At 44.7% G+C, this 16,213-nt stretch overlaps 3 protein-coding genes across 4 annotated transcripts; 2 read left to right on the top strand and 1 right to left on the bottom strand.

The window, feature by feature from the left end:
- Positions 1-40: 40 nt before the first annotated feature.
- Positions 41-1,431, bottom strand: LOC101786840 (beta-1,3-galactosyltransferase 6). Its single transcript, XM_022826239.1, has 2 exons — positions 579-1,431; positions 41-412 (listed from the first exon to the last, which is right to left on the bottom strand). Exons 1-2 carry the CDS (start codon positions 1,348-1,350, stop codon positions 186-188), a joined length of 999 nt encoding a protein of 332 aa, XP_022681974.1. The 5' UTR covers positions 1,351-1,431; the 3' UTR covers positions 41-185.
- A 2,602-nt stretch (positions 1,432-4,033) lies between these two features.
- LOC101752692 (pre-mRNA-splicing factor ATP-dependent RNA helicase DEAH10) lies at positions 4,034-10,172 on the top strand. 2 transcript variants are annotated; one of them, XM_004964539.4, is made up of 12 exons: positions 4,034-4,377; positions 4,472-4,521; positions 4,617-4,697; positions 5,184-5,400; positions 5,986-6,370; positions 6,565-6,768; positions 7,615-7,775; positions 8,105-8,290; positions 8,647-8,878; positions 9,002-9,204; positions 9,376-9,510; positions 9,692-10,172. In XM_004964539.4, exons 1-12 carry the CDS (start codon positions 4,325-4,327, stop codon positions 9,873-9,875), a joined length of 2,091 nt encoding a protein of 696 aa, XP_004964596.1. In that variant the 5' UTR covers positions 4,034-4,324; the 3' UTR covers positions 9,876-10,172. The 2 variants fall into 2 exon arrangements, with proteins under 2 accessions (XP_004964596.1, XP_022681602.1); XM_022825867.1 differs by lacking the exon at positions 4,034-4,377 and adding an exon at positions 4,797-4,979 and having other exon boundaries at positions 4,470-4,521.
- A 350-nt stretch (positions 10,173-10,522) lies between these two features.
- Positions 10,523-13,640, top strand: LOC101753104 (26S proteasome regulatory subunit 7A). Its single transcript, XM_004964540.4, has 7 exons — positions 10,523-10,734; positions 11,131-11,212; positions 11,407-11,498; positions 11,631-11,708; positions 11,796-11,857; positions 12,472-13,193; positions 13,301-13,640. The coding sequence occupies exons 1-7, from the start codon at positions 10,648-10,650 to the stop codon at positions 13,456-13,458; spliced, it is 1,281 nt and encodes a 426-aa protein (XP_004964597.1). The 5' UTR covers positions 10,523-10,647; the 3' UTR covers positions 13,459-13,640.
- The last annotated feature ends 2,573 nt before the right edge of the window (positions 13,641-16,213 follow it).

Here is a 16,213-nt window from a genome sequence, read left to right as displayed (position 1 = left end):
TTGCTCTCGCAAACTGTGTAGGTTGTGTAGCTTAGAATGATGAGCTGAAGCCATCAATTTTATATATGTCAAGAAACATATCAACAACCCTAGATATTTAATTCCTCACGCCACTTATCAACAATGCCCCCAATGAATTTACATATTCTTCACAAAACCATTTGACTATTTGAGGAGTCCCCTCTCTAGAAACGGTGTAGCTTGCTGGAGGGCTCCAACCTCGTGAGATTGAAGTGCTCCAACGTGTGCGCCCACCTCAAGTCCTGCTTCAGCTGGTGCACCCCAATGGTGTTCTCCAAGAAGTCCTCATCTTTGGCACTCTTGTAGTCATACATCCTGGGGAAAATGTTCACCCTGTTCTTGGCCTTGTTGCCCATGTTCAGCCACTTTCCTGTGGTCATATCTTCCACCCCTGAATATGCATGAGTTACTAAAAATTGTTACAAATATAATATAATAATAATGTTCCGAAAATATTTAATTTTCATGAGAAATGCATGCAGTACTATATTATATTAGTCGTCAATAACCCAAAGGTTTTTTTAAAAAAAAAAGAAAAAAGGAGTGCAAGTGCCTACCCATGGCTTCCCTTCTGACCATGTCGGAGGTGGCGATCCACTCGACGAGGTCCCACGACAGCAGGTAGCCCATGCCGAGCATGAACGGCGGGAACTCCCGGTCGTGGAATGGGAGCCCCACGCCGCCGTACATGTCCTCCCTCGGCGCCGCGCGGAGCGTCTCCACCAGCGCGTCCAGCCGGAGGAACGTGTCGTCGTCCACCTTCATCACGTAGTCGTACGGCCGGGCATCGCCGGCGCCTCCGCCGGAGCCTATCATCGCCGGCAGGCTGGCGAAGTAGGTGTAGGTCTTCCCCTGCTCCGCGCTCTCGGCGCAGTCGAGGACCAGCACGTCGCCGTAGGCGCGGGCCTCGAGCGCCACGAACGCGCGGTGCTCCGGCGGCATCGGGCGCGCGCAGAGAGCGAACCGGACGTCGACGCGCGCGGCGGCGCGGAGCGCCGGCGTCTGCTGCAGCGCGTACGCCATGCGGATGAGGTGGCGCCGGGAGTGCTTCCCGGGCATCGTGTGCACGCCGACGAGGACGCTCAGCCCCGGGCGGCGCTGGCCAGCAGCAACACCGTCGTCGTCCTCGGCCGCTGGTGCGGCACGGTTGGCGGCGACGCCGGCAGTGCCAGCACCGCAGGCGCCGCTGGCAGCTGCGGCCGTGGCGAGCGGGTTGCTCAGATAGGTGGACAACGGAAGGAGGAAGGTGAGGCATAAGAGGGTGAGAGGGAGGAGGACGATGAGGGAGACGGTGTAGTAGGAGGATGGCTTCTTGAGATACGTCGACATTGCTGCCGCTGTCGTCGATCAAGAGGTCTCCTCTTCCTCTTCCTCAGTTCCTCTTCTTCTTCCTCCTTCAGTTCTTCTTTGTGCTCTGTGTTAGTGACTAGGCGTGTGTGTCTTAGTGTCTATATATAATCAAAGTAGAGAATGGAATGGAATGGAAGTATAATGTGTCGGTTGCTTGTGATCTGTCACTAGGGATGGGATGTTCTAGGTTAATTTACAAATAAGTACTTGAGTATATACCATGTGTTATGTGTAGCAAGCTAGAGAATTCTTGTAGGTCAGCATACGACCAGCTATATGATTGCATTGGTTTATATGCACAAAATAATGTACTCAATTTTTATGCCTGGTCAATGCAACAGAATGCCACAGAAAAATGTTGGGGGCGAAGAGATAGGTTTCTCACCTCATTGCACAACTTGCCAAAGTTACAATACTATCATGCATTTCATCGATGTTTTGCAAAGCCTAATAAAGTTATAATACTATTATTTTGTTTGAGATAAATGTAGACATATAGTTTTCATATGTAAGAATACAAAAATTGAAATGGAATTTCTCCGAATGTCGCGCCTATTCGTCGTGCAACGGCCAACCGTGGAACTGGTCGTTTACTTGGAAGTTGGAAGAACTAGTGAAGGTACTCTAGCGTGGCACACTTGGCTCAAGCTGGGTGTTTCACACCACTTATTTTATCACTTTGGACAGCGACGATCTAATTAAAATTAGAAGAAAAAATTATATTCTGTCACGGTTCCTTGTTCATCGCTACTTCTCTTCTCACTAATTATCTGATTATGTCAGTTGGAGACGTTTACAGCTCAGCTGACGCGCGAATCTCAACTCTTTTGAACCGTACAGAGATTGGGCACACGTGCAAGGGTTCTTAAGGTCGCAAGACAAAGAAACGGGCCATCTAAGTGGGTGCCGAACTAAACAAAAGGAAATGCTAGGAGACGACACAACTAGAGACGGTTACGCCCAATGGTTGGATCGATGGATGAATTACCTGTTCTCAAACCTCAACTTGATCAGGCAGGTGGGGCGTCACTCATGCATGGTTCTTGAGTCAACAAATAAACTTGTTCAACTTGACATTGTTCCCGTGGAAAACCAAATGTTCTTAGATGATAAGATGGTCTGTTTATATTCACATAGTTTGTTTGTTTAGAGGGGGTTTGAACCGAATTATGGAAGTACCAGAAAAGTATAACCGACACATGTCTTGATACACGCTTAAGGAATTGAACACTGAACATAGAATGTGGTCCACACGGTGAGGAAATTGCTTTCAATTTATTTTTCTCTTACATCACTTTTTGTGGGCGGATAGAAATTATGGGGTTAACTTAACTGTTTGAGGTGAATTTGAGTAGCTACATATGCCTGGAGACAGGGGTGGAGCTGGGCCAAGCTGACGCCTAGAGCCACTAATGGGTTAATTGGAGCTCGCTGAACCTGAGCCTTTTAAGCTACGGTGTGGAAAAAACCGGCTCACACCTAGGGCCATGGCTCTAGTGGCCCTAGGCTTATATCTGCCCAGCCTGGAGATAATACAAGGCAAAGCTTTAGGTACCATCTGAAATGTAAGAATTTCATATATGAGACTATTTTTTTTAAATGAACCAGGCAGAGCTGCCGATTATATTAAAAAAATAAACTCAGACTGGGCGGAACAATAGAACGATAACATCAACCCTAACCTCGAGGGGTGGACTTCGACATAACTAATGTTGTTTATTACTTAAAACCTAAAAATTTAAGATATATGCTTCGATAATGCTTACAGATAAGAACATATTCCACTGTTACTTGTGCTTCCATCTAAAAACTTTCTTGTAGGTTTTGATTGTTCTACCATGCAACACTTAAGGAATCTATCAAAGGCTAAACGACCATTTATTTATGCCAATTTAGGCTCAGCTCTCACTTAAGCTATGTACCCTGGCTATGGATGCAAGCTTCATTTTTAACTAATTTGTTAATTTAGAGGGGTTTGGATGGAGTTACAAAATTCTTCAAAAATCAACCTCTTCAAGGAACAAGAAACTAGTAAAATAGATTTATTTGGAACTTTGTTTCCTTATTATATCAAACAACCAAGTGAAAAAATGCTACATGTCCTTTATTACGCGATATGGACACTAGAATTTTTTTTTGACCGAACTCATATAATTTTTTATTTCAGACCCGTTTAATTCGCTCCCACGAGGAGTCAAATCCATACTTGCTGGGTACTACTCAGATGCTCTAATCACCAGGCTAGAGTCCCTTTCACTATGGACACTAGAATTGAAGGTTTGTTGATGTAATATTCTTCTCTCAGGGATATTATCAATTTCTTGTGTGTCCACTTCTTGCGACGAAAGTTCTTGTTTTTCAATTATATTTTAAATTTTTTTCACCATAAGTTCCTATTGCTAATTTAGTAGAATATAATCTATGATAAGATTGAACAATCACTTCTCTTATAGAGGATATTATTTTTAGGATGGTTCTCCCGGCTAGGCTAAAAGAGCTGAGTAGCCGATTTCACACATAGGGGGGCGACGCAGCCCAGGGAATCGAGTGGGCCGTTCCCCGCGGACGAATGGGCGTTCCGAAACCCAGGGAATCGAGTGGGCCGTTACCCGCGGACGAATTCAGGCGCGCCCGACGCCCCGACCGGTTCGCCCTCGTCAGACCCGACGAAACGGAAGCTGCGTTTCTTCGAGCAATCAAGCGGCGGCGGCGGCGGCGGCGGCGCTCTAGGATACGGCAGCCTTGCTCGTCGAAGCGAAGGTCTGCCTCGTTGGTGCGGCAGGGGAACCCGACGACCGCAGCCCAGCGACACCAAAAACCCTACCCCCAACTCTAAACCCTCCCGCCTCCCCTCACCCTCCGCTGCGGGCGCGCGGGTTCCGGCGAATCGTGGGTCCCCCCTTCCGCCGCCGTGGCAGGGTTTAGAGCGCGGGGGTCGAAGGCGGCGTCCGAGATGCCGTCCTTCTATGCGGGTGCCTCCCCGCACAAGCAGCAGCCGTACCAGAGGTGCCAGCTCTTTGCCTCCTCGACGCCATTTTGTCCCGATTGTTTCATTCGTTGGCCTGGGGATTGAGCCTTTGCTTTTGGTTGGCTTGTGCAGGCGGAGGCAGGAGATTCGGCAGCAGCGGAAGTCGCTCCCCATTGCGTCAGGTTTGCCTGCCGAGCTTTAGATACCTGTTCACTCTCATTATTTTTGGGGGGTGTTAGCTCGGGGAGCTGAAAATTGTTGTCTGTTATTGGTTCAGTGGAGAAGAGGCTAGTTGACGAGGTCAGGAAGAACGATACACTGATCATAGTTGGTGAGACTGGGAGTGGCAAGACTACTCGTAAGTTTGTTTCTGATGATTTCTCCTCTTTTTTGCAATTGTTGTTTGGATCAAATTGTTGTTAAAAGCCTGTGTCTTTCCTATGCTTTTGATTGTTAGTGTGGATAGGCTCTGATCCAAATGTAACTGTGTTGGGCATAAATTAGAGAAAGTGGTGCTGTGGATTGCTTGTGTTTGTGGATTTGGAAACATTTGGATTCAGTCAGTCTACAGAACTAACGAAAAGGTCCATTGCAGAAGTGAAATGAGATATTTCGTGTGCGATCTCATAGTAGTGTTGTGGTAAGTGGGATTGCTTTTTTAGGAAAGTTATTCTTAACCTTGTATGGATTTTTTGACAAAAATCTAGCATATTATGGAATTGGTTTGCTTACATAAATATATCTTTCATCTGCAGTTACAGAAACATATCACACTATGTATTTTTTTCTGATCAGTCTTTTATTCTACTTTGATTCTTTAAAGACTTTTTTTATTGTCATGCAGAGCTGCCACAATTTTTATACGATGGTGGATTTTGTCAAAATGGTAAAGTCATTGGCATCACTCAGCCTCGAAGAGTTGCAGCAGTGACAGTAGCGAAGCGTGTAGCTGAGGAATGTAACGATCAGCTGGGCAAAAAGGTTGGATACTCTATCAGATTTGATGATTCCACATCCAATGCAACAAGGATTAAATACATGACTGATGGTTTGCTTCTGAGGTAAATGTTTATGTACTGCATTGTTGATTATTTGATAACCATGTGGTTTATTGTTGGGATGTAAGTTAGTCTTTTGATCCACTCTGATGTGGATCATTTAAGTTCTCTTTCCAGCATTATGGTCGTGTTTCTTAAAGCAGTCAAGTCATATGAGTTGATGTACTGCAGAATAGAAGGCATTGATGCACACTTCCATTTTCTTTCTTGTAAATATTACATGTCTCTTTTTATATACTTTAAGGCATCTCTTCTATTTTTATCTTCTGTGATGGCAGACGTCCCTATACCTGCATAGAGATTGTTCAGCATAAGGGTGGAATTCGTCGATTGCTTACCTTTTGTATTGCTGTTGTGTAACTACATTGCACTTTTTGTAACCAATTAGGCTTGACTTCTTCGCCTGTATAATGTTACTTGTGTGGAATATTTTTGTGCGAGATATTTTAGTTTGAATCTTCTAAGATGAATTTTCCATTCGACTATACCATATCATTTTACCTACTAACATATATGTTTGGCAAATTTCCCATCTAGTTGATGTGTGACATTCTGTTTTCTAATTGAAACATTGCTTTGGATTTCCAGGGAAGCACTTTTGGATCCACTTTTGTCTAAATATAGTGTTATAGTGGTTGATGAGGCTCATGAAAGGACTGTCCATACTGATGTATTACTGGGTTTGTTGAAAAAAGTGCAACATTCCCGAGCCAATGCCAGTAAGAATGGGAAGACTTTGCCTGACATATGGGGCCATTCTCAAAATTTAACTCAGAAGGCATGCCAGGAAACAAGATGTGCTCCTCTGAAGTTGATAATTATGTCTGCTAGTTTGGATGCCAAGTGTTTTTCTGATTATTTTGGTGGTGCTAAAGCTGTACATATTCAAGGTCGGCAGCATCCTGTCGACATACTATATACGTATCAGCCTGAGCCGGATTATCTTGATGCCACTCTAGTTACTATCTTTCAGGTAAGCAAGACTTTTGTTTGCATGCAACATGTAGTTGCTAGTTAGTTTAGTGACAAAGGAAGAAAATTGAAATATAACATAAATGGGACTTCAGAAAGGAAATTTTGCTTTAGAAAGTTTTTTGTCCCTCGAACACACAGCAGAACCTCTTTCTGTATAAACTTCATTTTTGGATCTCTGTTTTGTTTTTTTAGATTCATTTGGAGGAAGGGCCTGGAGACATTCTCGCATTTCTAACTGGCCAAGAGGAGATTGAATCACTAGAGAGACTTATTTATGAGCGTGCTCGTTTACTTCCACCAGAAAGTAGTAAGATATGGACTACACCTATTTACTCATCTCTCCCGTCGGAGCAGCAAATGAATGCTTTTAAGTCAGCACCAGCTGGAACCCGCAAGGTAGACAACAATTGGTTACTGATGGTTCTGAATTTATCATGTTTCAGTAGGATCCTTCTCAAAGAACATCAGTTGTATACCTTCATTTCCCTTTTTGCATATCATGGATTACTCAACCAATTCTTTATGAATAACGTAGCATAATTTATTTGTTTGCATGCGTTTAGTATTGTTTGTTTCCCTAGTTGATGAAACTTTCTTGCTACATGGATCTTAAGGAAAATCTTGTCATCTCTCTACAGTTAATTAGTTTCATCTAGATATGTGGAAAAAATTGAATTTGTAACACCTGTATGTTGATAGTCTGTCTGAAAATTCCCTGCAGGATTTGAACAAAGGTTTGAACATGTTTCAAATATGTCCAAAAATGTATGCAAGCTTCCTTTGATTCTAACATGATACTGCTATACTATCTATGTGACCTTTTGTCAAATAATACCATTATAAGGTGGAATACAGAATCTATCTTGCTATTGTTGGTTCTCTTGGTAAACATTGCTCTAATCAAGAGGAACTAAAAGGGAAATGTATTAACTTTCATTCGATCACTTTGCCTGCCCCTAAAAGAGAAAAGAGCACACCTTAAAATCACTACGAACTGAAGGTCATATCCTCAGGTGCGGATGACGTTTTTTACCCCAGTCTTAGGCTATTTGGTGTTTCCTACAAGAATTGCTTTTAATAAAGACAAACCTTCTGGTTGCATGTTCTAATTTCTATTGTTTTGCTCGTTCAGTAATTTTTCTTTTTCCTTTGTAGTCATTTCGGTGTTTCGCTTACCCTTGAAAGTCCCGCACCAGACTCTGCTAAGTAAAGTTTTACTGTTTGCTTATTTGCGTATGCTAGGTAGTTCTAGCAACCAATATTGCTGAGACTTCTGTAACAATAACTGGCATCAAATATGTTATTGATCCTGGGATGGTAAAAGCTCGTGCTTACAATCCTGTGACTGGAATGGAATCATTAATCATCATCCCAGTCTCGAAAGCGCAGGCTCTTCAAAGGAGGTAGATTCTATCATTCTTGTTTCACTTTTCATGCCTAATATTTGGGATAATGAAGAGTTCATGTGGTATATTTCTCCCTTTCTGTTTTCCCCCCGGTTTTGGTTCTTTGTTGTCCATATACTTAAAGAAGTGCTTTGTCAGCATGTTGGCATGGTTTACTGTTTAATTAATCCTATGTCACAGGGTGCGGTAGAATAAATCCCCATGTGATGATTGACTGTTTAGCATCTTGCTGCTTATATCTGGTGCACATGGTTCTACTAAATAATAAGGCTTATGGCCTGTTTTTAGTTTTGTTCTTTTTTCTGATGTTACCATTCTATGCTCAGTGGTCGTGCTGGACGTGAGGGGCCTGGAAAGTGCTTCCGATTGTTCCAAGAAAGTGAATTTGATAAGCTGGTGGACTCTACTATTCCTGAGATCAAGCGGTGTAACCTCTCAAACGTTGTTCTGCAACTCAAGGCCCTTGGAATTGATGATATCATAGGTTTTGATTTTATGGAGAAACCATCAAGGTGAATTTTCTTAGCCTGCTTCTATGTTGAAGAATATTCTCAGAATCATTCTCCGTTCAATTTGTGCTATTGTTCTTTAGTTAGAAAATTAATATCTGTGATGAGACAATGCAATATATGTTATTATATTTGATGTATTTTAGTGCTTGTCACATGTACCCCGCTTTGGCATTATAGGTAAATAAACCCCCCCTGAACTGGACTTGTTTATGAACTATATGATCTACGCTTTACCAGCTTAACTAAAGAAAAGTTTTCTAGAAGCTCTCAGCAATATCCATTATTATTAGTTAAATAGCTTGTGTTGCTTAATATCAATGCTGAGTTTCTGCTTATTGGTGCCCAACCTACTACAGGACTGCTATTTTGAAATCATTGGAGCAGTTAATCTTACTAGGGGCTCTGACCGATGATTATAAACTGTCAGACCCAGTTGGCCATCAGATGGCTAGGCTGCCTTTAGATCCAATGTACTCCAAGGCATTAATAGTGTCAAGTGAATTCAAGTGCTTGGAAGAAATGCTGATTGTTGTATCTATGCTTTCAGTGGAATCAATTTTTTTCTGCCCACGCGAGAAGTTAGAAGAGGTATCTGTTTTAATTACTGGCTGCTGTTTATATTTATGTCAAAAGGTTATAAGAAGTTAGAAGTGAATTCAATGTTAAGTTTTATAACATACTAATTTGAAAGCTGATGGTATGGTTGTTTAGGCAAGAGCTGCTAGGAAGGGTTTTGAAAGCTCGGAAGGAGACCATATCACCTTGGTGAATGTCTATCGAGCAGCTGCAGAATGCTTGGAGAAGAGCAAAAATGCAAATGCCAAAGAGAGAACAATGGAAAAGGCTTTGAACAGATGGTGCAAGGAAAACTTTATCAACAACCGCTCTCTAAAACATGCTCTTGATGTTCACAGGTTAGTTTCTAGTTTCTGCTCCATCTGTTTCGCGATACTTGTACAGGTTCTATCTGTTTGAATTAAAAACTTGGTGTACTAAATTATGTTAAAAAAACATGGAAGCCTGTCCGCTTCAGGATTTCCTGACCATGCTGCAAGTTGACATTAGCAATTTTCTGTTTATTGCAGTCAAATTCAGGGCCATGTCCAACAAATGGGGCTCAACCTGTCATCATGTGGAGATGACATGGCTTTGTTTCGGAGATGCCTCACGGCTGCCTTCTTCTTGAATGCAGCAATGCGACAGCCAGATGGATCATACAGGTAGTTTTCCATCCTCATATTTTCAATCCATGCAAGTCACTGCTACCATCTTTCCCTGCATCATGATCCTAAACTTCTGCCACGAGCTAATCTGCACTTGATCATATCAACCAAAGCTACAGAATGATGCATATTTTGGTCCTCAATCTTGCGTTCTCATCTGTCGTCTGGCACTTGGCAGGGCTCTTGCAACAGGCCAGAGCGTTCAGATCCATCCTTCATCAGTGCTATTCCGGACCAAGCCGGACTGTGTCATCTTCAACGAGCTGGTCCGGACGACGCAGAATTACGTCAAAAACCTGACCCGGATCGACCCATTGTGGCTAGCTGAGCTAGCCCCGCAGTACTACGCTACCGAGGATTGATTTTCATCCATGGACATAGTTCTGACCTTTCCGGATCCTGACGTCCAACGAGAGTTGTGCAGTACGGACGGTGAAACAGCCTGACGACAAGGCTCAACCACCGTACATGCAAATCAAATCGGTGGTTCCTCTGTAATCCTTCTGGAACGTTTTCTTCCTTCCAGAAATCAAATACAACTGATTCTACTAGCTCAGGGCATTGTTCCACTTATTTAGATTACGTATAAAGGGTTATTTGTGGTGGTCTGCTAAATTCATGAATCATGATGGCATATAAAATATGAAGAAAAAGATTGACAACTGACAGTAAGATAAGGTGAATGTGTTTTCATAAACAGTAGAAACTGATGAACCAAATCATGAACAGTAAAAACTCATGAACTGTAGTCAAAAAAACTTATTGTATATTTGTATTAAGCACATATGAGGAAATATTAAAAAGGAGATACGCCCAAAACGATAATCTGGGCTGGCAGAGTAAAAGAAAAAAGCTACTTGGGCCGAGTTTTACGAGTCATTTAGCCCGAATAACACACGCTTGGGCTTGGGCTGCACGCGATTGGACCCACGGCCTGCCTAAGCGGCGGCCCGGATGGTTTCCCAAGGCTTGCCGAGGAGGAAAGGAAACGGAGGACGGCTCGGCCACGAACCGGTGAAACAGAGTAATAAATCGGGTCGCAGGCTCGCAGCGCACGAGCTCGACGGAACACCCTAGTCCAAGACCACCGCGAGGTACTCCAGCCGTCACCGGAGAAGAGCCAGCTCCGAAGCTATGGCGCCGGAGCCCGATGATGACGTGCTCAACGAGAAGAACCCGCGCCCGCTCGACGAGGACGACATCGCCCTCCTCAAGACCTACGTGAGTGCCCCCGGACCGGATCGATCTCCGGCGTCTCTTCCCTCTGTCGTTCTTGTCGATCTGCGTTGGTTCGCGGCTAGGGTTCGTGTTTTCCAGTAGTAGATTCGTGCGGGGCGTAGATCTAGGGTTTCCGGTTGCCCGTTCCCTTCGACACACTTTGGGGAAAGTATCGGGCTATCGGCCACTTGCTGCGAAAAAAGAAGTGCTTTTTTATGATTGTGCGTTGGGAAATTTGGGTTATTCATTTGTTCTCAGTGCACTAAACCTGTTTGCTTATTTCGCTTCGAGAAGTTTGGTTGGTTATATTATAGAGATGCACTGTCTGTTGAATCCCAATGCGTCAATTTGGCTAGACCTAGCTGAGTCTAATTTTTTCGATGCTCTGTTGTCCAATAGGGTCTCGGGCCGTACTCGACCAGCATCAAGAAGGTCGAGAAGGAGATAAAGGAGATGGCAAAAAAGATCAATGACCTTTGTGGTAAGTTATTGTTTAGATATTTTTGTTGTAGATGTAGGGATGTATGTGCTGCTTGTATTTCAAGTTCATTGACAAAAACATGCAGATCACCTGTCCCAGTTCTGAGCAATTTTTATCAACTATGAATACGTAAAAGCTAGTGCAGTCACATTAGTGCATCATATTGATCTGGATTCTAAACTGTAACTCTCCAGGCATCAAGGAGTCAGATACTGGATTGGCTCCACCAAGCCAATGGGATCTTGTATCAGACAAGCAGATGATGCAGGAGGAGCAACCGTTGCAGGTAAATTGCCATGACCTTCACGTAATCCTTGTATTGTTGGCATGGGAATGCACAGTGATTAGTCGTTACAGTGTGCCCTGCTTTTATGCTTTATCGGTGCTGTTCTAACAATAATTTTGTTTTTGTATGAAGGTTGCCAGGTGCACAAAAATCATCAGTCCTAATACTGATGATGCCAAATATGTCATAAACGTGAAACAAATTGCAAAGGTATGGCGTGATCTTATTGTGCCAAACTGACCATATCTTCTGGAGGCTCAATCCTGATTGTTTACGATGTTCTCTTTTGGTATGTAGTTTGTGGTTGGATTGGGAGACAAAGTTTCACCAACTGATATCGAGGAAGGCATGCGAGTTGGGTAGGTCCCTGGTTCTCTTCTTAGTGTTCTACCATCTTTATTTGCATTTAAAAAATTTCTTCTATTTAGTTATATGTCCTGATAATGGCATTGGTTTAAACTGCTATCTGTAAAGTGACAATGATATATACAGTGAATGTGGATAATTGTTTTGGATAATTTTAAGTGGAACTTTAGTGATCAGGATTTACCATGATGTTCGAACCTTTTCCAAAGTTATTCTCACTTAGTCACAGCAAGATCCATCAAATGGTTTGTTCTACAGCTTGGTGTAATATGGAACATCATAATAAAATAGAAATGACATGTATATAATGTGGCTATATTCCATTCATAAGGCTAGTTTGATTTCATGACATTTTGTTGATTGAGGAAGTTCCCAGGAAGAAATTGCAAGCTAGAGCATTTATGTTTTCATTAATCTGGTAGCTGCACAATGTACTCAGACATCAAAGCTTAACTCTAGCAAATTTGCTCCAGTATCAAACTGTTTATGTACGCATGATATCAGCAAGTAGTTTCATAGTTGCACCACCGCACAGTATGTTACTGATTCAATTAAAGCATTTACAGTTAATTAAATTGTGCTGATTCCATCCTGTTTATTATTACAGAGTTGATCGGAACAAGTACCAGATTCAAATTCCTTTGCCACCCAAAATTGATCCAAGTGTAACGATGATGACGGTTGAAGAAAAACCTGATGTCACATACAATGACGTCGGTGGTTGCAAGGAACAGATTGAGAAGATGCGGGAGGTTGTTGAGCTTCCTATGCTCCACCCTGAAAAGTTTGTCAAGCTTGGTATCGATCCTCCCAAGGGAGTCCTCTGCTACGGTCCTCCTGGAACCGGGAAGACCCTTCTTGCTAGAGCTGTAGCCAACCGCACAGACGCTTGCTTCATCCGTGTGATAGGCAGTGAGCTGGTTCAGAAGTATGTTGGTGAAGGTGCTCGCATGGTCCGTGAGCTTTTCCAGATGGCCCGGTCAAAGAAGGCATGCATCGTCTTCTTCGACGAGGTTGATGCCATTGGTGGTGCGCGCTTTGATGACGGTGTTGGTGGTGACAATGAGGTTCAGCGCACTATGCTCGAGATCGTGAACCAGCTAGATGGGTTTGATGCTAGGGGAAACATCAAGGTGCTCATGGCTACCAACAGGCCGGACACATTGGACCCTGCTCTTCTGCGTCCAGGGAGGCTGGATAGGAAGGTTGAGTTCGGCTTGCCGGATCTTGAGGGCCGTACCCAGATCTTCAAAATCCACACCCGCACCATGAACTGCGAGCGGGACATCCGCTTTGAGCTTCTTGCTCGCCTCTGCCCCAACTCCACTGGTAAGGGCCTTCTTTCTTGAGTTCTTATCATTTTGCTAGTGTCATGCCCGTTTGTGGTGAAGAAAGAAAACTGTTACTGATGTAGCAAACAATGTGTCCTGCAACAGGTGCCGACATCAGGAGCGTGTGCACAGAGGCCGGCATGTACGCCATCCGCGCGCGCAGGAAGACCGTCACCGAGAAGGATTTCTTGGATGCCGTAAACAAGGTCATCAAGGGTTACCAAAAGTTCAGTGCGACGCCCAAGTACATGGTGTACAACTAGGCAGTCTTGTTGTCGTTCTTTTCCTGTGCCTCGTTGGGCTTCTTCTGCACGAGTGTTCTTCATTTTTTGTTACCCTTTCTGCGCCACTCGCAACATTTGCATCAATATGTATTCAGGATTGTATGTATCTATTCTGTACTGAAAACGTTGAAAGATCAAAATAGGAGGATTGTTCCCTTTCACATTGCCCGTTTTGTTTTACGGTGGCATTTCCTTAAGGCAGAGCATGACTGAGCAAAGGCTCAGTAGAGAATCATCAAATTGTAGAGAATTTTGTTGGCTCCCTCGCCACTCAAGGCTGCATTTTCCGTTTAGGATTTGGCGCAGCCGGACCGTTTGTCAGCCAGAGCAAAACAAGTCACCATCCCGATCGGATGAGGAGGCAAAACCTCCAGTCTCCTTGGCATGTCGATCTAAAAAACTCCCAGTCTTCCAGCACGCGAGGTCGGCAAGGCCGCCCAATGTCAGCAACAAGCAGGTCATCTGCCAGGTTTAGTGCTTAGGAATTCCTAATGTGGCCCCCTCTGTTAGCAAATCAAGTTAGATTGGTTCCCTCTCAGTTTCAGTTGAAGCTCCGCCACTGCCATCTGCAAACGGAGAGAATGCTGGCCGCATTCTCACACACGATTAGAGCAAGATGAGCGAGGCACCTCGCGCTCGCTCGACGCTGCTAACGCGTCTGAACCTGCAATTCCGTCCAGGTACACACGGCGGTGTCCGTGTCTTCTCGAATCACCACCCTTCTGTTCGGCCCAAGTGGCCGAAAGTGGCCCAGGAAAGCCTACAAATCCTTTTTTTTTTCTTCTTCCTTTTCTTGTAGTAAAACCATCGAATTAGATTGCTGATCTATTTGGTACACAAGATTTGGAAGCCGGCGAGACGCAAGCGGGATTGAAGAGGGTATTGGGAGTGATGATGAGCAGGAGAGACGCAGCGTCAGGAATTAAAAGTTGGTCCATTCATTTCGGTGAGATCATTCTCGCCATTCTCGGTATAAGTGATTTATATTTAGGTTTCCAAGACTCACATAAGCAAGAAAGTATTTTATTCGTGGATGAAATAGATCACACAATGTATTGTTTCATCTTTTGTTGTTTTCAAAACTACATGCAAGACATAAGTTGTGTTGGAAACCGTGTACGCATAGTTTCATCTTCATGAAACTTGTTTCTTCTCTCACTTCATAAATAGTGTGCAATGTCATCAAAATTATCTACATGGCAGCTCATTTATTGCTCATGAAACTCCACTGAGAATGGTCTTAGACCAGTTAAATTGGGAGGTTTCATAAAAATTGCATAGGAATTTAATGAACATTAAATTTAATGTCACATCAGCAATCGTATGAAGAGAGAAAGGGGAGTTTCATCCCAATGAAACCTAGCAGGCACAATTATCAAATTATCAATATTGGTAATGGTGCAACAAAACTGTGCATTGAGACTGGTTTTAAGAGGAGGAAGGTGAGCTGGCGCATCGATGATTTGGGAAAGAGGTTTTTGGTTGGGCTTGTTTTTTCATTTTGTTTATAATGGGTGGGTCAAATGTTTTTGCAAATGCCAAGCTTGTAGAAGATGTGTTAGCTTTATGGGTTCAAAAAGTAAAAAAAAAGCTTAAAATTTTTCAACTTTTCTGTACTTCTAGCTTTCTGAAAACTGCACGAGACTATTTGTTTGAGTTTTTAGCTTCTCGCGGAACAAATGTACCTGGGTTATGCCGTAGGGTCCAAATTGATCCTGTGTAGCGTATCATTCCACTTCGAAACAGGGTAAAATAACTTAACATCATAATAATTCATGAGAAAAAGTGCTCAGACTGGCCTGCGCGACCAAATACGATGGGACACGCGAGACTCAAAATGTCACACTAGGGATAGCCTTGTCCTTTGATCAGGATGTCACGACGAACCATCGATCCGAGACGTGGACACCACGCAGGAGGAGGCGTACCGAGGTTTGGGGATGGATCGTTGTGCTCGTGCGACAGCGCTGATGAACCGAGCAAAGTAACGTTTCCTGCTCCTTGAGTGCGCGCGTGGTCTGGTCGACTTGGTCGAGTACCCCTCATCGCCGGGGCCAGGATTCGGCTTCCCGATTGAAGCGGGTCGCGCGCCGCGCGGTGCTGTAGCGGCGCGGGGCTCTACGGGCCGGGGCTCGGGGAGCGCGCGACGCGATCGTTGAAGACGCGCGTGCCCCGGTTCCAGTAGGCAGTAGCAAGTAGAAAACGCCCCCGACGCGAGAAGCGCTGGCGCGCGAGGGATCGCCAACCGAAACCCATCATGAGCTCATCACCTCAGCAAAAACGTCAAAACCGCCGGGCTCGCGCGCGCGTCCCCGTCGTCCCTCCCCCCGCGGCGACCCGGCAGGTGACGCCGTGCTGCCCCGTAACTGACCCGGGCCGCACGCGGACGATCGTTGAAGACCCGCGTGCCCGGGTTCCACTAGGCACTAGCAACGCCCCCCGACGACGCGAGCAGCGCTGGCGGGACGCGCGCGAGGGATCGCCAACGCCAACCGAAACCCATCGTCAGTTCACCACCTCAGCAAAAACGTCAAAACCGCCGCGCGCGCGCGCTCGTCCCCGTCGTCCCTCCCTTCCCCCCGGCTGACCCGGCAACAGGTGACGCTGTGCTGCCTGGTAGTAACTGACCGATGACCCCGCGTCACAGGCCGCTCGAGAGCGCGGAACCCCCTCGCGTCACCCTCACCACCGGCCCGCGTCGTGGCTCCGGCCCTCTCGTTCTGCTTCACCCACC

This window comes from Setaria italica, chromosome IV, assembly GCF_000263155.2.
Source record: "Setaria italica strain Yugu1 chromosome IV, Setaria_italica_v2.0, whole genome shotgun sequence".
Taxonomy (NCBI): Eukaryota; Viridiplantae; Streptophyta; class Magnoliopsida; order Poales; family Poaceae; genus Setaria; species Setaria italica.
Note: the sequence above shows the minus strand (reverse complement) of the source record. Positions and strands in the feature narration are given on the sequence as shown.